Source organism: Schistocerca americana, chromosome 6 (assembly GCF_021461395.2).
Source record: "Schistocerca americana isolate TAMUIC-IGC-003095 chromosome 6, iqSchAmer2.1, whole genome shotgun sequence".
NCBI classification, from domain to species: domain Eukaryota; kingdom Metazoa; phylum Arthropoda; class Insecta; order Orthoptera; family Acrididae; genus Schistocerca; species Schistocerca americana.
Window position 1 is genome coordinate 290,330,096 of NC_060124.1, and position 21,761 is coordinate 290,351,856.

The 21,761-nt window shown below is 42.0% G+C and overlaps 1 protein-coding gene across 5 annotated transcripts in view; it reads left to right on the plus strand.

Moving 5' to 3' along the window:
* The first annotated feature begins 1,549 nt into the window (after window positions 1-1,549).
* Window positions 1,550-21,761, plus strand: part of LOC124619665 (mannosylglucosyl-3-phosphoglycerate phosphatase) — a 219,864-nt gene continuing 199,652 nt past the window's right edge. For 2 of the 5 annotated variants that reach the window (XM_047146199.1, XM_047146200.1), the window contains exons 1-3: window positions 1,743-1,876; window positions 2,093-2,252; window positions 2,754-2,982. In XM_047146199.1, the coding sequence (XP_047002155.1) occupies window positions 2,127-2,252; window positions 2,754-2,982 (355 nt within the window). In that variant the 5' untranslated portion in view covers window positions 1,743-1,876; window positions 2,093-2,126. Of the gene's footprint in view, window positions 1,642-1,699; window positions 1,877-2,092; window positions 2,253-2,753; window positions 2,983-21,761 lie in introns of those variants that run through there. The other 3 variants (XM_047146197.1, XM_047146198.1, XM_047146203.1) reach the window with 2 other exon arrangements.

Genomic DNA, 21,761 nt, shown 5'->3' on the forward strand with positions numbered 1-21,761 from the left:
TTTTATGGATGACAGTGCGCCATATCAGCAGACCTCAGTTGTTCGCGATTGATCTGATGTACATTCTTGACAGTCGAATGAATGGTTTGGCCATCCAGATCGCCCGGCATGAATCCCATCGAACATTGATTGGACATAATCTTTAGATCAGTTCGTGCACAATATCCTGCACCAGCAATAATTTCGCAATTAAAGATGGCTATAGAGGCATCGTGGTTCAATATATCTGCAGGGGACTTCCAACGATTTGTTGACCCCATACCATGTCGAATTGCTGCACGACGCCAGATTAAAGGCGGTGTGACACGATATTAGGAGGTGTGCCATGACTTTTGTCACCTCAGTGTATATCATGTGAAGTTATGTTGTAGGACAACTCTAATTCCTTTCGTTACCATTATGATAATTACTGAAATACACTGCCAACCTCTGTTCACTGACCAAAGGATCAAGCCTGTAATGAGCTTCAATTCAAACAAAGACTGATTGGTTAGTTGCCCAACCATTCTGCGAGAGGATATAATACATTAATTTTAATATAATAATGTAATTTATCTGCCTAACATGTTGTATTTTGTATATATTGAATTAACTAATTTACTACCTATTTGGATTATCGACTGATGTAATGACCTACAATAATTAAAATCTTATTATTATTATTATTATTATTACATGCCCGTCTGCTTGGCTGGGTGGTAACGTGCTTGCCTACCATGTAGTAGGCCCAGGTTCGATTCCTGGCCAGGTTGGAGATTTTTTCCGCTTGTGGACAGGGTGTTGTGTTATCCTCATAATCATTTCATTCTCATCACTGGCACGCAAGTCACCCAGCGAGGCGTTGATTGAAATAAGACTTGCAATCGGCGGTCGAACTTCCCTGGATGGGGCCTCCCGGCCAACAATGCCATACGCTCATTTTTTTTGTCAGTTTGACTGATCACTACTTCTGTTTTCAGTACAGTGAATGACAGTAAGAAGGAAGAAACGATTTGAGACATAGCTCACGTACTGTTCGATCAAGAGTGTAAATGTCGTAGTAATAAGCGATTTATGACACTCGTCTCTGAGCGTCCAGTATTTTCGGTGCAGTTATTGGCGTTCGCCTTCTTACAAGAATAAAAAAGGAAGAAGGAGTAACATCCTTCAGGCTTCAGCAGATAATCTTAGCTTATAATCGTAGATAATGATTATTCCATATGCAACAAGACTGTTTCATCAGGTTATCACAGCTTGCCAACTGCAATATAGAATTTGCGTCCCTCATTTATGTTACCTTTCACAAAAGCATGCAAAAACCCTCTTCTTGTTTTTACCTTCCCCCGAAATTTCACTTTCTTTGTTTCGCGTTGATAACAATAAAAATAGTTGCTAAATGTTTTCTTGTGTGAAGTGATAACAGCCAAATGCTAAGTAAATAACTATATCATGAAGATGTACAGATTCGTAACAGGTTCGAAAAATTGTCGCTGCACTTATTTGTGAATAGGCTAAAGTCATTGGCGCGTTTGTGAAGAGAGTAATTGTTAAATAAAAGTTCCCTGACCCGAATTGATTCATATACACTGTCGACGAATACTTAAACGGATACGGTAGCGTTATCTGTATGACGTAGTCGATCTGTCCATAGTTAAGCTACGCGTAAGTAATATTTGTGTTTCAAATTTCCTAGGTGCTCATTAGTATCTGTGGGGAATTCTATGTTGTAATGTTGGCCAACAAGAATTTGACAGTGCTGTTGAATTTCAAACAATTTAGTACTTACGTTTATGGGAGAGTGTATATTACGAATTGTCAAGGGATAGTTGGTTGTCAGTTTGCGTCTAACAGAACTCTCGCATCCAAAATAAAGATAATTATCAATTCAGCATTAAATGTAAGATTTTTTTCGCATGGAGTCGTAAAACATCACATCTCCCATGTTTTCCAGAGTGTAGAAAAACTGCATATGAACTCAAGGAGAAATAAAGATTGGCATATACCTTATAGAGCGATTCCTGTCATACTAAGTTAATGTTTGTGCTAAAGTTCAGATCTTGTCCTGTTCGTAGTAATTCAGATGTATTCTTTGAAAATTTAATCTTTTTTGTAGTTTATCATTAAAAATTTGGAAGCTGCACCTCAGAATGGCAGGCTTTGCTGCTCAGGCAGCATTGAGGTCAAAGTGGAGTAATTTGGTTGAGTCTTCCTCATTTGATGTACCTGGAGAGGTTTCGTCGGGTGTGAGAAGTGTTGTTGGATGGCTGAAACAGGTTAACGTGTTTTCATAGAAAAATCAGAATTTCTACTTTGCATGACGATTGTCAGATACCAGGCATGAAAGTAAAATTCGCCTGCACCACATCATTTTGTACAGTTTTCTCTTGCCACTGTTTCCAACACCTGCTTTAAGAGCGCCAACAATTAAGAACTTAGTTGCACTTAAGTTAAGCGCACACACATCACAGCTATTGCCTTATTCGCTTAATATTTGTTGATATAAGTAGAAAATATGTTACGACAGTTGCACCACTATTTAATGCATTACATTTTAAATTGCTGGCCATCACTGCAGTTTTCGTGCGCAGTTTCGCACAAAATAGCTGTAAACGTACATACACATTTAATTTGGTTAGCAATTATTGTTACTAAAAGTATTTTGAAATCTTGTTGTTCCACATTTCATATTGTATGTAGACACACGTTATGTTAGAAAGTGTAGCAACATCACTTCACAATCGTAACTAATAACTAATTATATTTCTCCAATGTAGGCGTCTCTAGAGGTACGCCAGGCAGGTCGGAGAACACTCACTACCTTGTCAGGTGGAGCTATGGCTACTTCTCCCATTACGATTTTGCATTATAATGATGTATATAACATCGAGTCCAGAGCAACGGAACCAGTGGGAGGAGCAGCAAGATTCTGTACTGCAATTAAATCTTTCAGCCATCTTAATCCATTAGTGCTGTTCAGTGGTGATATATTTTCTCCAAGCATGCGTAAGTCTTCTGTGTGTTAATTTTAAAACAAAACTTTCATAAATGTGAAACATATAGGCCTACAGGAATATTAAAAAATGTAAATTACATTAAATAGATTGATAAGTCACCAAGTTATACTATAGCTAAGATTTCCTAGGTACATTGAAACTTTCCAAGTTTCATAGACAGTTGTACCACATTTTGAAGTCAAGTGTGGAAAATGGACAGGAGATGTTCCCTAGAAGAATTATTGGCAGCTGCCTTGGGTAGTGTAATCTTATCTGCACCATGTTTGTACTTTTTGTGTGTGTGTTCTCAATGACATCCTCCTCTCTTTCACATCTGTATCTCCATGCGCCCCCCCCCCCCCCCAAAATTAGTTAATTTTTTTTCCTTTAGTAGGGGCTAATGCCTCATTCATCCCATCCACAAAGCTAAACCTAGAGAGAGAGGGAGAGAGAGAGAGGGGGGGGGGGGGGGGGGGGGGATGGTAGGAGAGTCAATGTTGATGTGGGAGCAGATAGAGAACCTCCATGCTGATGTGCCTAGAACCTCACTCTGTTTTGCAGCAGCTGTAGGGGTGAGGGGTGGTGGTGATGGTGGTGCTGTGAATATTAAGCAATAGAATTTGCATAGCCCTTAGCTCAACTTTTCACGTCATTGTCGCCTTTCAGTTTCACACACTAAGCCTATGTGTAGATGATCTATAATTTGCACATCTGTAATGTCACTGATTAATGGAAGTAAATTTGAGATTAGATGCCACTGTGCTGACAAAAGTAAGTCAATAATTAACACTGGGATACGTTTCTATTATCAAAGCACCGACTGCATATACTGTATTATTTGCAGTCGTGTTAAGTCCCTGACCCAAATTGTTCCTTAGACTGATTTTCTCGTTTGAGATTTTATTTATTTTGCATAACTTAATTTTTAAAATATCCAAGTCACAAAACATGCCATTGCCACTGTCATAAAATATAGGGCAGCCTTGAACAAGTTGTAAAATTTTCTGCCATTTCATCATCATCATTTAAGTAACTATTTCCCATACTGTTTTATGAGTAACTTTGTCTCTGAAAAGACCAGAAACAGTTATTTTGGCTTGGAGTAGTTGATGCTCTATATTTTATTTATTACTGGGACTGATATCATGTAATATTTAGTCTGCCAGAAAATATCTTCAAAAATGATGTTAATTAGATTCAGTAAGCCTTTAACTCTACTCCAATTATAATATTTACTAGTTAAGTCAGTAATTGCTTCCAACTTATAAGTTTTTTATTGACACCAAACCATAGAGTTTTAAAATGTAAGCATCATGATATGAAATTATTTGAGTGTTTTTCACTGTGCTATTGTTACGTAACAAAGTACATACCTCCTTCCTCTTGATTTTTTCATAGTTGCTGTGTGGTACATGTATGTAATATGCTCCAAATTACTTGAGAGAGATTTGTCTATTGTGTAATAAAGCTTTTATGAGTTATACTCACTGTTTTAGCTAATTACAATGAAATTTTCAGGAAATATAGTTATCACAGAACTCAAAACTAAAACTACAAATCAATCTGTGAAGACAATATTCATTTCTTATTTACATTTGTTGGCTTTCCCTACTCCCTATAAACTGTCACCTGTGAACCAAACCTTGATGTCAGGCTAAACTAAAGATCAGTCTGTTGACATAAAAGTTTTCTGGGTTTGGTACTGCGTCATAATGTAAAAACTACTGCTGCTGGAGAAAAACCAACATTTCGGCCACGATTGCAGTGGCCTTCTTTTGGGTCTAATGCAGAAGGCCACTGCAATCGTGGCCGAAACATTGGTTTTTCTCCAGCAGCAGTAGTTTTTACATTATGACGCGGTAGCAAACCCAGTAAACTTTTATGTCGATTGACTGGCCGTGGAAGCCTACACAATTATACAGATCAGTCTGGCACCACAACCAAGATTGTGAGTGGCTTGCAGTTTAATATCCGCATTTCTGTTCCTGTACTCAAGGCACTTCTTTATATATCACCTTTTCTGTTTTGTTTGAATATTTTGCATATCTCATTAAATCATTTTTTAGCACTTTTTCAGTAATTTTTGTTTCTGTCAACCCTTTTGTCACGTCTTCCCTGTAAGATCCTGTTTGCTTAGAAGTGTACTCCAAATGGGTTATTTGGTATATTTCCTTCTTAGTCTTGAGTGATGTAACTACTTTTATTCATAAAAGCCTTATTTTTGTCAAAATAATAGCTGTTTACCATCAGCCATATATATTGTGACATTCAGATCAAGTTTTCAAATTAAAAAAAGAAAAAAAGTGCTTTGCATCAAATAATGAGGGTTCTGTTAGAGTTTGCCTAGTTTTGTTATGCTTGTGAATATGATATCATAAGTTTTAATACATATTTGGAGTTCTGCTTCTTATAGCTCCCAAGATATTGTTCATGCCTTAGTGGTGACTTACTGTCTTTTCTAGTATCCAAAGTGCACCTAAAAGGTTTCATTATTGGTATTATAAAATAAAGAAAGCAGAAAGTACAAGCAAAATAACATTTTCTTTCAAAGTAAGCTTTGGTTGCCACAATCTGTGTTATCAGCATTTTTAGAAATTGATGATTTCATTTTTATTCGATTGGAACACAGCCTTGTAAGCATCTGACATACATTTGATGTAGAGAGCTGTGTGCTGTGGACATGATGGTTACCTTCTCTGTTTTAGATCTAAATGGCGCATCTGATGTAATTCCGTTAGATGATTTGATGATAAGATTGATTTTTGGCTGAACATGTCAATGGCATCATCATCAGTTTCCATCTGTTTGCCTTCTGTCTGTCAGTAAGTCTATGTAGTACAAATCAGGAACAGATCTACCACTTGCCCATATCCCTGTGAGTGATGGCATTAATACTGTTCTTGCCAATCCTCTATTCCTCCTATATCATTTTCAGATAAAGTCATTTGATTTTGAGCCAGCATGTGTTGCACTTGTTTGACTTTATTAGCCATTATTCTTGTTGGAAATAGATCCAGTTGTGCCCCAATGTCAAGAGTTTAATTTTACTCTCACAAGTATGTGAATGTGTGAGTATGCGGGAGTGCAGGGCAGTATGTAACTGTTGAGGCACCTTGGGAACTTTTGGCATGGACAAAACTTGATATACATCTTCCATCCTCTCCCCTCAGATATGAAACAAATTCAAAAATTTATTAAAAATCCATTACTCTCGTGTTACATGAGTTATCCAAATAACACAGAATAGCTGGTTTATTACCTGGCATATACAGGAATGAAAAAAAAAATGCCACAGTTGTGGTATTGATAAATTCACTTCACCAATAGAGCTAAAATGAACTCTAGGACATCAGTATCCAAAACATAACAAGATATTTATAACATATGGGTGTTAGTGTTATTTGCACATTACCTGTGTAGCTAAAATGAACTCTCTGATACTTGCAAATGAGAAATAAACAATATTCATGAAGAAGGAGGAGGAGGAAGAGGAGGTTAATATGAACATTCATCTAGTACCATTAATTTCAATTTACCCATACAGCCAAAACGAATTTTGTGACACCCACTAAACACATACCATTACATCCATAATTAAAACCGAATATTGAGAAACACATTTTAACAATAAACCTACAAAATATGTCAAACTAAAAAGAAAAAGACTAGTGAGAAAATACACCATTCAGCATACAAATCAAACAACACTGAATAAGATAGGACTATATAAAATACTTATTCCATATACTCCCCCAAGATCCCACTCCCACAAACATCCCCCTCTTGTCCCAACCAATGCACATTTCCCTACAATAAGCAAACCAATATTAAGTTAGAAAAGTTAAAACATTCGTTTTGAAATGAAACATGACAATCATAAAATGCTGCCCACCCCCTTTCCCTCCACAAGCAACCCACCCCACTTTAGCCAACAGCAATTCTGCAAGATAGAAGAGCACCTTTTACCCATGCCCAAAATAGATTCAATGCCATTCCAATACATCTTTGTTGTATTAATACAGGCCCCTGTCTAATCTTTGTTGTATTAATACAGGCCCCTGTCTCAATACTTTTAAATTCAAGTTTTTGACTTGCAGTCAAATAGTGAAAATCTCATTCTGGAAACATCCCCCAGGCTGTGGCTAAGCCATGTCTCGGCAATATCCTTTCTTCCAGGAGTGCTGGTTCTGCAAGATTTGCAGAACTTCTGTGTAGTTTGGAAAGTAGGAGACATGGTAGTGGCAGAAGTAAAGCTGTGAGGATGGGGCGTGAGTCGTGCTTGGGTAGCTCAGATGGTAGAGCACTTGCCTGCGAAAGGCAAAGTTCCCGACTTCGAGTCTCAGTCCGACACACAGTTTTAATCTGCCAGGAAGTTTCATATCAGTGCACACTCCGCTGCAGAGTGAAAATCTCATTAAGGGATTAATTGCCCATCTCTCCAAATCCCCATATGGTAAAATAATCTGAAATGGTCTAAATACTCCTTAATGTACCTTTCTATTAACATCACAAGCATCCTCTTTGTTCTTCCCCCCAGTTACACTAAAAACAACCTCAAAAATATCACCCACCCCCTTCCTCCAGAAACAAAAGCTCCACACAAATAGTTACCCACAATTTTGTGCCCTTCTCATATTTACTTTTCCATTTTTCACTACCATTCCAGTTTCATCTATGTGCCCCTACACTTGATAAATTCTGTACATGTTTCATACAAAATGAAAACCAATCAATAGCTGAACATTCACGTTGTCTCATAAGCAAAAAAGCACACGGAGGAGCTATAACAAAAGTAAGGAGTCAGGTAACCATATTACAGATTATTAGTCTATAATTTTCAAACTAGTTTCCCCACTGAATGGATTGCCATGAGTTGTCATCTGGACAGTGCTACATAAAACCATTGCTAGTTCAGGAAGGAACCACTCTGAGAATTTTTCATAAGCTCTCCATAACTTTGTCAGTTGACATACTCCACCACTGCACCATACTTTACAAAGGAAGAAAGAAAGAAAGACACACGGTGCTCGGCATTTCAGGTTTCTCCTCTTTTGGCATAAGGATGGTAAACTTGTCATTCAGATCCATAATGTACCAGCCCAGGCAACAACATTTTACAAACCACACACCTAACAGCTTTCCTGACATCAAAACTTAAAACTAGAGAGTACCACCTTCTGTAATGCAGATGGTAAAAAGTACCATTTTTTCTCACCTTGCCTGGGGACCTGCCCACTATACTTGTTCATAATAGCAACTATATAACACACATTTAAAAGTTTGTGAAATTCCAGGATTTCTAGTGTTAGGAAAGAGGAAGTCGACGAACTCTGAGTGGACCAACAAGACACTCAAGTGAGCTATAACATTATGAGACAGAGTTTCTGGCCAGTATTTTCAGGAGAAATTTAAATACTGTTGGTAGAAATATAAAAGTATATACATTATCCTTGCTTTCTGAATTAATAATTCCTTCTTCAGGATGGAGATAAAGATGGATTCGGGTAGGTTAAAAAGATGGGTCCCTCTCATTGTGAGGTTGGGTCACTTGGCATTCTGTTTTAACCTTCACCAGTCTATCCCTCTCTCATTTCCGAAGAAGGAACTATTAGTCCTAAAAGCTTGTGTAGTGCATATATCTTTATAGGTTTTAGTGACAGTACCAACATTTTGCCTGAAAACAGATGTGTGTTTTCATATGTAGTAAGGGAAGTCTTGACCATGCTATTGAAAATACCATAAATTCAGCATCTTCTACATCTGCTTCTGTACTCTGTGAACCACTGTGAGGGTGTATGGAAGAGGGTACATCCCATTGTACCAGCTTTTAGGGTTTTTTTCCTGTTCCATTCATCTATGAAGCACAAGAAGAATGATTGTTTGAATGCCTCTGTGTGTGCAGTAGTTATTCTAATCTTATCTTCACAGTCTCTATGTGAGTGATGCATAAGGGGTTGTAGCATAATCCTAGGGTAATCATTTAAAGCCATTTCTTGAACTTTGTTTATAGAATTTCTCGAGATAGTTCACGTCTGTCCTTAAAGAGTCTTCCGGTTCAGTTCCTGCAATATATCTGCAAAAGTCATCTTCTTCTTCCTCTTCCATGCTGAATTTCAAATACAACAACAACTTTACTGTTAAGGTTACGATAAATATATTGTTGAAAGTAAAGAGACAATTAAAATAAGCCATGAATGATAGTGAAGAACCATTCATTTGAGGTGTAACTTCAAGACTACATTTTTTTTATGAAGGTCATGGACAATGACACTGGGATGTCTCTCACAGAAACCTAGTACTCAGTATTGGGGAAATGGGATATACATTGCATCTGAATGCCTATAGAAATTAGTTCTTTCTTTGTTGTTGTTGTTGTGGTCTTCAGTCCTGAGACTGGTTTGATGCAGCTCTCCATGCTACTCTATCCTGTGCAAGCCTCATCATCTCCCAGTACCTACTGCAACCTACATCCTTCTGAATCTGCTTGGTGTAGTCATCTCTTGGTCTCCCTCTACGATTTTTACCCTCCATGCTGCCCTCCAATACTAAATTGGTGATCCCTTGATGCCTCAGAACATGTCCTACCAACCGATCCCTTCTTCTGGTCAAGTTGTGCCACAAACTTGTCTTCTCCCCAACCCTATTCAATACTTCCTCATTAGTTATGTGGTCTACCCATCTAATCTTCAGCATTCTTCTGTAGCACCACATTTCGAGAGCTTCTATTCTCTTCTTGTCCAAACTATTTATCGTCCATGTTTCACTTCCATACATGGCTACACTCCATACAAATACTTTCAGAAATGACTTCCTGACACTTAAATCTATACTCGATGTTGACAAATTTCTCTTCTTCAGAAACGCTTTCCTTGCCATTGCCAGTCTACATTTTATATCCTCTCTACTTCGACCATCATCAGTTATTTTGCTCCCCAAATAGCAAAACTCCTTTACTACTTTAAGTCTCTCATTTCCTAATCTAATTCCCTCAGCATCACCCGACTTAATTCGACTACAGTTCTTTCTTTATGAAAGAGGAAAGCACTAAAATATTTTTTTTATTATGTGTATTGTTGTGTTGTTCCAAGCACAAATGAAAATCTCTGTTAATGTTAATCTTTTTATTTCACAAAGTTGGAACTCACATTGTCTTGAAATCCCAGCACCACCAAGATTAACACTGTTAGCAGTGCAGGTCATAAAATATGTGGGTGAGTAGGGTTTGTGTTCTCATTATTCAATATTTCAGCCTTTATTTGGACTGTATATTTGCTGCAGACTGGCACCCAACTTCCTTTTACTAAAAACAGCCTCTGGTTTCAAAAGCTAGCAAGTCTCTGACTTCCCACATACTTGCATCTGCTGCCACTTGGTGTGTAGATCTTCATCTGTCACTGTTTGAATACATAAAGCTCATTGATTCGTTTTATTTCCTACATTCATTAAGAGGAAGATCTGGTTACTGAACAGAAGGAGTGTTTATCAAAATCTGTACAAGGATCCATTTTAAATTTGCGTTGAACTGTGTTGGTGGGTAATATACATTACTTTAGAGCTATGGGTTTGTGTGTAGGCTCCAGATAGGTTCTGAAATAAGCACACATTTTTGTCCACAGTTGATGTGTACTCCACTTTCCTGATAAACATATACATTATTTCTTTGATATTATCTTAAAGGCTGTTGTTAAGCCGCTTCTTTTTCGTGTTCTTGTGTCCTTCACAGTTCAGGGTTGGCATTGGTATTAACAGATTTTGTGTGGTTAGTTTAGGGTTTTGCAGATGCCCTTCCTGTCGCACCCTGTTACACTCCCCTCCTCCCCTGGGGATAATTGTTTGTGTGTAATTGTGATTTATGTGAAAGCGAGTGAAAATGTTTGCGAATCATGTAACTGAGTTAGGAATTGGGTCCCACTCGATATTCACCTAACGGGATGTGGGAAACCAGCTATCAAGTTACCTGGCACACCATCCACCATCGTTAATCTGCCAGGCAGATTCAGTCTAGTGCCAGAGCTCCGACATTTCCTGGAGGCAGTGCTTTTAACATGCAGAGCTGTCCAGACGTGTTGTTGCTAATAATCATGGTGGCAATACATTTTGTAGCTCTGTTATGATAATGTTTCTGTTGACTTTGAGTTTCATGTAATGTTTCTACCTATGGTATTGGGAGATGTCAAGAAATAATGCTGCTGTCATCCATATAATTGTCATGTAATAACCATAAGGGTAAAAACCCTATAAACTGTTGTCCTACCTGAACACCATTGACAAGATACCTGTACACCATTGACAAGAAAATATGAAGATGCTCTAAGGGTGCTGGTGCACTATGACCCATTGTGCATGTGGCCTCTTGCCAAATACAAATTTAAATGTAGGTTTCATCATTCTGCATTAATGATATAGAAAATATTATATATTATGTAAAAATATAGAGAAACACACACACACACACACACACACACACACACACACACACACACACAAGAGCCGAGTCTCTGGCCCCTGCGGTCTGACTGCAGACTCCAACAGACCCTGATGGGAGAAGCAGTCTGGTGTGGGTGGATGGGGTAAATAGGAGTTAATGGTGGGCAGGAGGCATGGATAGGAAGATAGGGGTAAGGGTAGAGCAAGGTGTTGTGTTGCTTGTGAAAATGTGCAGTGATGTGGTGGGGACAGGGTAGGGTTACTTGGTGCAATCGGGAGGTTTGTGTGTGTGTGTGTCTGAGACGTGTTTTTTTTTTTGAGGGGGGGGGGGGGGGGGGGAAGGGTGGGAAGGGGCAGAGAAGGAGAGAAGTAAAGAAGAGGAAAAAGACTGGTGGGCACATTGGCAGAATAGAAGGCTATGCAATTCTGGAGTGGGAGCAGGGAGGGAGTAGATAGGGGGAGGGCAGAGACTAGTGAAGGTTGAGGCCAGGGGCATAGGGAGGGATTATGGGAACGTGCATGTGTTGCTGAGAGAGTTCCCATCTGCCTTATTCAGAAAAAAATGGTGTTGATATGTGTTATAACGTCAAGTTGAACACACATATTTCAAAACGACACAACACATATAAGTCGCAGAGCAAGTTGACAAGCAATACATGTGAACACAGTAACATTCGAATGAGCACTGAGTCCAAGTCTAGTGACCGCTGCCTGGCTGGCCGCTTAGGTGGCGCGGCTGCTGCATGGCTGGCAGACAGCGCCGCACGTAGAGGACGCGCGTAATTGCGCGGCGGCACTTTGAATGATCGGTGAGTCACAACACTTTTCCCCTTTTTGAAATTGTTGCACTGGTCTTGATGGAGGTGGCCTGGAGATGGCTAACATCCATAGGCGTTGTTTGACTGGCGGTAAAGTCTTGAGGAGGAGGCTTCCCGTATGGACGGAAGTGTCCCCGATGATAATGGGTCGAGATGACAGGAGACATAGGAGTCGAATCTGCTGGGGCCCTGTGCACCAATCTGACCGTTGCGGCAAGTCCAGTTGATATAACAGGAGACATGGGCGACGTGTCGCCGTCTGTAGGAGGAGGAGGCCAATAGATTGGCTCCGACAGAGGATGGTCATCTGGTTCCTGCATGGGCACGTCTCCTGGTGGTGTCCGTTCTTGTGCTGGCACTGCGATGACGGTAAGAGGGCTGCGTTGTGAGTATTGAGAGATGCCAAGATCCCGAGCGTCAGGTAGAGCTGAAGCTGGTGTAGCGGCATTCGGAACAGGCGTTGTCGGCACACGAGGCCGAAGCTGGTCCGAATGACGCACTGCTACACCCGTGTCCGTCTGGATTTCATACAGGCATCGGCCACGGTGTCGTAAGATGCGGCCCGGACTCCATTTTGGCCACCTGCCATGTCCCCGGACCCAGACGAGGTCGTCAACGGTGAACCGGCCAAGTGAAGGCACCCGCGGCCGTGAGGTGGAAGGCCGCAGAAGATGAAATAGCGTGCGGGGCTGTCGGCCATGTAAGAGCTCAGCCGGGCTGTGGTCGCCCGTGGCAGTGAAACGGTAAGACGCCAGAAACTGGAGAAGCGCATCATCAGCAGCAGAAGAAGTCAGAAGTTTCCGCATCTGAGCCTTAAATGTGCGGACCAATCGTTCAGTCTCACCATGTGATTGTGGATGGAACGACGTGGGCATGACATGCATAACGCCGTGACAAGCACAAAAATCCACAAATTCGGAAGAGGCAAATGGCGGACCATTATCAGTAACAAGAGTAGAGGGGAGGCCTTCCAAAGAAAAAATGCGGGCGAGAGCACTTGTGGTTGCCGCGGTGGTAGGCGACGTGCAACGGACAATAAAAGGAAAGTTAGAGTAGGCGTCAATGACGAGGAGCCAATAAGTACCTAAAAAGGGTCCCGCGAAGTCAGCATGAATGCGCTCCCAGGGCTTCTCAGGCGAAGGCCACGGTGACAAAGATGACTTTGGGGCGGCGGCCTGGACGCACAAGGGCCGCAGGCAGTGACCATGTGTGCTATTTCAGAGTCGATACCAGGCCAGTACACATGACGGCACGCCAGAGATTTTGTGCGAGACACACCCCAGTGCCCTTGGTGAAGGAGGCGCAAGACCGAAGCACACAAAGACACAGGTACCACAATACGCGGCGAGGTATTGTCGGTGGAAAGGAGGATAACACTATCCCTAGCCGTAGTAGTTCCGCAACGGATCAGAAGTCTTAGCGGACGGGCGATCTGGCCAACCCTTCTGAGTACAGTGTAAAACCTGGGAGAGGCTAGGGTCAGAACCCGTAGCAGCCGCCAGCCGGTCCCCGGTGATGGGGAACCCGTCCACAACCCACTGCTCGGCAACATCCAAGTGGAAACACGAAAGTTCGTCCCTATCGAATACTAGATCAGGACCCATGGGAAGGCGAGACAGAGCATCAGCATTTGCATGTTGAGCCGTTGGCCGGAAATGAATCTCATAATTGAAACGAGACAAGTAAAGAGCCCAACGCTGGAGGCGGTGTGCAGCCTTGTCGGGAAGTGGCGTTGATGGATGAAATAAGGAAACAAGTGGTTTGTGATCCGTAACTAGATGAAATTTGGAGCCATAGAGAAAAACACCAAACTTAGGAAGAGCATAAATAATGGCCAAAGCTTCTTTTTCAATTTGAGAATACTTTTGTAGGGCATCCGTGAGCGTTTTGGAGGCATAAGTAATGAGTTGTTCTGAACCGTCAGAAAAACGGTGCGCAAGGACTGCACCGACCCCGTATTGAGAGGCGTCCGTGGCAAGAACAAGATGTTGGCCATGTCGATAAGTAGCCAGGCACCGGGCCTATTTCAGCACAGTCTTCAATTTCTGGAAAGCCGCATTGCATGATGCGGACCAATGAAGAGGCACGTTTTTATGCAACAGGCGATGCAACGGCTGAGCCACCAAAGCCGCAGACGGTAAAAACTTTTGATAGTGTGCTATTTTCCCCAAGAAGGCATGCAGTTCCTTAACAGATGTAGGGCGAGGAAGGGCATCGATCGCAGCGACAGTTTGCTGAAGTGGACGAATACCATCCCAAGAGAGTAGAAACCCCAAGTACGTGATAGATGCCTGAAAAAATTGTGATTTCTGAAGATTACACTTAAGACCGGCAGTCTGTAAGACATGAAAAAGTGTGCGGAGATTTTTAAGATGTTCTTCAGTGGTGGAGCTAGTGACAACAATGTCGTCCATGTAATTGATACACCCAGGGACAGGGAGCAATAATTGTTCCAAGAATCGCTGGAAGAGTGCAGGGGCGCTAGCATCCCCGAATGGCAAGTGTTGGTATTGATAGAGGCCGAAAGGCGTGTTAAGGACCAGAAACTGCCGGGAAGCAGTTTCGAGAGGAAGTTGATGATAAGCTTCTGCCAGGTCAAGTTTAGAAAAATACTGGCCTCCAGCAAGTTTAGTGAACAGTTCTTCAGGTCGGGGCATAGGGTAAGTGTCGATGAGGCATTGAGCATTGACAGTGGCTTTGAAATCGCCACAGAGACGAATATCACCATTTGACTTAGCAACGACAACGACAGGCGAGGACCACTCACTGGAAGTGACAGGAAGCAAGACCCCTGAAGTAGTGAGACGAAGGGCCACAGGAATGGGCTGAGCCCGAAAAATCGTAGGCCGAGCAGTGGGTTTGAGCGTGATATGAGCTTCAAAGTCGTTTGCACGGCCTAACCCAGGAGAAAAAAGGGACGAAAATGCCGTCGACAAGGAATCCAATTGAGCATAAGGAATAGCATCAGAGATGATATTGACAGAGTCATCTATGGAGAACCCAAAAACGCGAAAGGCATCGAAACCAAAAAGATTCTCTGCGTTACTCTGGTCGACCACAAATATGGGAACAGTGCGAACGACGGATTTATAAGATACCTCAGCATTAATTTGTCCCAAGAGAGAAATCTTCTTTTTATTGTACGTCCGTAATTGTGGAGTGACAGATGACAGGAGTGGAGAACCCCACTGAAGATACGTCTGAGAATTAATTATAGTGGCAGCAGAACCGGTATCCACCTGCATGCGAACATCTCGACCAAGAATTTGGACAGTGAGGAACAACTTCCCTGAAAGGGAAGAAGTGCAATTGACAGACAACACAGAATCAGAATCAGCGTTATGTTCATGAACATCATGTATGCGGTCGGATTTGCAGACGGAAGACACATGACCTTTCTTTTTGCAATTGTGACACACAGCCCAACGTTGGGGACAATCCTCGCGTGAATGTTTCGTAAAACATCGTGGACATGACGGAAGTTGCCGGGGGTTTTGCTGCAGTTTGTTAGCGGGTTGTTTACGGTTAGGCCGAGGCTGCACGTGGGAGTGCACTGCGGCCACGTCGGCCGGTGGGGACGTGCCGCACGTGTCATCAACAGCGCACAGAGGTTGTATTTCCCCGACGTCACCCCACGCCTCTATTTGCGCCCCAGCGGCGCGAGAAATTTCGAAAGACTGCGCGATGGAGAGGACTTCACCTAGAGTCAGATTTGCCAACTGAAGGGCACGTTGCCAAACTTCTTTGTCGGGTGCCGACCGGATAATAGCATCCCGTACTATGGAATTGGCATAGGATTCTTTGTGAACGTCAGTAACAAATTGACACTTTCGACTGAGGCCGTGAAGTTCAGCAGCCCAAGCGCAGTACGATTGATGCGGCTGTTTTTGACAACTATAAAAGGCAACACGAGAGGCTACCACATGCGTTTGCTTTTGAAAATAGACAGGCAGAAGTGAGCACATTTCAGCAAAGGACAAAGACGCGGGATCCTTCAAAGGAGCCAATTGCGACAACAACCGATACATTTGAGGTGAAATCCAGGAAAGGAACAGAGACTTACATGGTTGTTCATCTGTGACATGAAATGCCAAGAAGTGCTGTCGAAGACGTTTGTCATAATAAGACCAGTCTTCTGCCATCTCGTCGTAAGGAGGAAAAGGAGGTATAGCCAACGATGAGAAACGCCCCGCATTTGACGCCGCGACGAAATCGCGAATCGCCGATGTTAGAAGCGTTTGCTGTTCAATGAGACCTTGCAGTAGTTGCTCGACAGTAACCATGGAAACCTATGGGTCAACGGTGACAAGGAAAAATCCCATCCTCGTCGCCAATTGTTATAACGTCAAGTTGAACACATATATTTCAAAACGACACAACACATATAAGTCACAGAGCAAGTTGACAAGCGATACATGTGAACACAGTAACATTCGAATGAGCACTGAGTCCAAGTCTAGCAGCCGCTGCCTGGCTGGCCACTTAGGTGGCGCAGCTGCTGCATGGCTGGCAGACAGCGCCGCACGTAGAGGACGCGCGTAATTGCGCGGCGACACTTTGATCGGCGAGTCACAACAATATGAAGGATCCAGGTGGTGCAGCCAGTGAAGAAGTAATTGAAGTGAAGCACATTGTGTTGGACAGCATGTTTAGCAACTAAGTGGTGCAGCTGTCTCTTGGCCACTCATGCTAACAGACAGCTTACTAGTTGTCATGCCCACATAGAAAGCAGCACAGAGGTTGCAGCTGAGTTTGTAGATCATGTGTCTACTATCACAGATAGCCCTGCGTTTGATGGGATAATAGATGACTGTGTCCTTACTGGTGTAGGTGATAGTGTGTCTACTATCACAGATAGCCCTGTGTTTGATGGGATAATAGATGTCTGTGTCCTTACTGGTGTAGGTGATAGTAGGAGAATGCATGGAACAGGTCTTGCATCTAGATCTGTTGAAGGGATATGAGCCAAGAGAGACGATTTTGGTAGCAGGGATGGATTAGGGATGGATAAGGATGTTACGTAGGTACAGAGGATGGCAGAATACCACTGTCAGAGGGATGGGAAGGATAGTAGATACGAGATTTCTCATTTCAGAGCATGACAATAGGTAGTCGAAACCCTGGCAGAGAATCTAATTCAGTTGCTTCGGTCCTGGGTCATACTAAGTCACGAAGGGAGTGCTCCTTTGTGGCTGGATGGTGGATATGTGGGAGGTGGTAGGTGACTGAAGAAGCATGATTTGGGAGATCTGTTTCTGTACAAGGTTGAGGGGGTAATTTTGGTCTGTGGAGGTCTCAGTGTGACCCTTGGTATATTTGCAGAGGGTCTGCTCATTACTATAGATGCAATGAGCATCGTTGGGTTTTTAGGAAATAGTTATCTTTGTGTTACAGGTATTGCCCTGTAGGAAATTTCTTTTTATGTAATGTGACCAATGAAAAATACAAGTATTGTGTTTGAAACTGATATGAATCTTCTAATGATGAACTCCTGCTCTTAAGCAGGCTTTTATTCATCATTTTCTTACCTCATTCAGCAGAAAATCACTTTGTTTGAATAGTGTTTTTTTTCCAGACATCATTATTGTGATGTTTTATTTGACACATTTCAATACAGCTGATTTTATGTCTTCATGAATCATCTTTCGGTGTGGCTGCTTTCATGTACAAGTGGTGCTCAGAATACTGTACAAATAGTTTTTTTGAATCAACTTATACATTCTTCCTAAATTATCTGTAGTTTATGTATGTATTTCAGCTTTGTATGGTATGTTAACATGTTTTGGTTGGAACTTGAAAATGTCAAGGGGGTGGAAGGTTAGCAGTTAGTCAGGCTGGTGGCACCAGACTCTTGTTTGCACTGTGTGTAAAAATTCTGTCCTGCCCTTGCACTTTGTGCCTTCTGTTAGGATTGTTGATAACCCAAGAAAGGATCTGTGCACTGCCATCTAGTACTATCTGTAGTTCACAGCAACAGTGTAACAGTGTGTTGTAACCCATGATATTTTCACTTGCTATGTATACATATCCCTGCTGGCCTATTGTCAGCGCACTAAACCACTTTGAAATAATAATTTTCAGTAATAGAAATCATAGTGAAATATAAGAGTGGGTAAATCACATCAAATAAGTGTTTATTGTCTTTGCAAGAGAATAATTTAAATGATAGAAAATTTGTTATTTTCTCTTTATGATTAGACATTACTTATGTATTGGCACTTTGTGAATCGTCATCATCATCATCATCATCATCATTTAAGACTGATTATGCCTTTCAGCGTTCAGTCTGGAGCATAGCCCCCCTTATACAGTTCCTCCATGATCCCCTGTTCAGTGCTAACATTGGTGCCTCTTCTGATGTTAAACCTATTACTTCAAAATCATTCTTAACCGAATCCAGGTACCTTCTCCTCGGTCTGCCCCGACTCCTCCTACCCTCTACTGCTGAATCCATGAGTCTCTTGGGTAACCTTGCTTCTCCCATGCGTGTAACATGACCCCACCATCTAAGCCTGTTCGCCCTGACTGCTACATCTATACAGTTCATTCCCAGTTTTTCTTTGATTTCCTCATTGTGGACACCCTCCTGCCATTATTCCCATCTACTAGTACCTGCAATCATCCTAGCTACTTTCATATCCGTAACCTCAACCTTGTTGATAAGGTAACCTGAATCCACCCAGCTTTCGCTCCCATACAACAAAGTTGGTCGAAAGATTGAACGGTGCACAGATAACTTAGTCTTGGTACTGACTTCCTTCTTGCAGAAGAGAGTAGATCGTAGCTGAGCACTCACTGCATTAGCTTTGCTACACCTCGCTTCCAGTTCTTTCACTATGTTGCCATCCTGTGAGAACATGCATCCTAAGTACTTGAAACCGTCCACCTGTTCTAACTTTGTTCCTCCTATTTGGCACTCGATCCGTTTATATTTCTTTCCCACTGACATTACTTTCGTTTTGGAGATGCTAATCTTCATACCATAGTCCTTACATTTCTGATCTAGCTCTGAAATATTACTTTGCAAACTTTCAATCGAATCTGCCATCACAACTAAGTCATCCGCATATGCAAGACTGCTTATTTTGTGTTCACATATCTTAATCTCACCCAGCCAGTCTATTGTTTTCAACATATGATCCATAAATAATATGAACAACGGTGGAGACAGGTTGCAGCCTTGTCTTACCCCTGAACCATGAACTCAATTTACCGTCAACTCTAACTGCTGCCTGACTATCCATGTAAAGACCTTTAATTGCTTGCAAAAGTTTGCCTCCTATTCCATAATCTAGTAGAACAGACAATAACTTCCTCCTAGGAACCCGGTCATATGCCTTTTCTAGATCTATAAAGCATAGATACAATTCCCTGTTCCACTCATAACACTTCTCCATCATTTGCCGTAAGCTAAAGATCTGGTCCTGACAACCTCTAAGAGGCCTAAACCCACACTGATTTTCATCCAATTGGTCCTCAACTAATACTTGCACTTTCCTTTCAACAATACCTGAGAAGATTTTACCCACAACGCTGATTAAAGAGATACCTCTATAGTTGTTACAATCTTTTCTGTTTCCATGTTTAAAGATTGGTGTGATTACTGCTTTTGTCCAGTCTGGTGGAACCTGTCCCGACTCCCAGGCCATTTCAATTATCCTGTGTAGCCATTTAAGACCTGACATTCCACTGTATTTGATGAGTTCCGACTTAATTTCATCCACCCCAGCTGCTTTATTGCACTGCAATCTATTGACCATTTTTTCCACTTCCTCAAATGAGATCCTATTTCCATCATCATTCCTATCCCATTCTACCTCGAAATCTGAAACCTTACTGATCGCATTTTCACCTACATTGAGCAACTCTTCAAAATATTCCCTCCATCTGCCCAAGGCATCCACAGGATTCACCAGCAGTTTTCCTGACCTGTCCAAAATACTTGTCATTTCCTTCTTACCTCCCTTTCGAAGACTGCTAATTACACTCCAGAATGGTTTTCCAGCAGCTTGACCCGTAGTCTCCAACCTGTTTCCAAAGTCTTCCCACGATTTCTTCTTGGATGCTGCAATTATCTGTTTGGCTTTGTTTCTTTCTTCAACATAACTTTCTCTGTCCACCTGGGTTCTGGTTTGTAGCCATTTTTTATACGCCTTTTTTTTCCTTTTACAGGCTGCCTTGACTGTATCATTCCACCAAGCTGTTTGCTTCATCCTACTTTTACACACTACTGTTCCAAGACATTCTTTAGCCACTTCTAGTACTGTGTCCCTGTACCTTGTCCATTCCTTTTCCAATGACTGTAATTGACTACATTCAACTAACTGGTACCTTTCTGAGATCGCTGTTATATACTTGTGCCTGATTTCCTTATCCTGAAGTTTCTCCACTCTTATCCTCCTACAAATGGACCTGACCTCCTGCACTTTCGGCCTCACAATCCCAATTTCACTGCAGATTAAATAATGATCAGTGTCATCAAAGAATCCCCTGAATACACGTGTGTCCCTCACAGCCTTCCTGAATTCCTGATCTGTTATTATATAGTCAATGACAGATCTTGTTCCCCTGCCTTCCCAAGTATACCGGTGAATGTTCTTATGTTTAAAAAAGGAGTTTGTGATTACTAAGCCCATACTGGCACAGAAATCCAAGAGTTGTTTCCCGTTCCTGTTGGCCTCCATATCCTCTCCAAATTTACCCATAACCTTTTCATACCCTTCTGTTCAATTCCCAATCCTGGCGTTAAAATCACCCATGAGCAGGACACTGTCTTTGTCCTTTACTCTAACAACTACATCACTGAGTGCCTCATAAAAACTATCCATCTTATCTTGATCTGTCCCTTTACAATGCGAATATACTGACACAATCCTAATTTTCTTGCTAGACACTGTCAAATCTATCCACATCAGTCGTTCGTTTACATACCTTATTGCAACTACGCTGGGTTCCATTTCTTTCCTGATCTAAAGCCCTACACCCCATTGTGCTATTCCTGCTTTGACTCCTGACAGGTAGACCTTGTATTCTCCCACTTCCTCTTCTTTCTCACCCCTTACCCAAATGTCACTAACAGCTAAAACGTCCAGCCCCATCTTACTTGCAGCCTCTGCCAGCTCTACCTTCTTCCCACAGTAGCCCCCATTGATATTAATAGCTCCCCATCTCATTACCATTTGTTTGCCAAGTCGTATCTTTGGAGTCCCTGGTTTGTCAGTTAGAGGTGGGACTCCGTCACCTCCAAAGGTCCGAGGCATTTTGCTCTGATTGTTGCCAGCATCATATTTAAAGTACCAGGGAAGCAGGTTGCTAGCCTTACTTGCCCCGAGTCCCATTGGGTTTTACCCCTAACGGCTGAGGGACTAACCGGTGGATTTTGTAGTCTTTGCCGTATGAGCACAAAGGTGACCACGACTCAGAATATGTCCGAGATGCCCAGCCTTATTCCAAAGTAACTGGTATCCCGACTGTCGGGACCACTTGCTTGGCCACTCATACGTTGCCCATGGTTCATGAACTAGGACATGACTACAGGAACCCA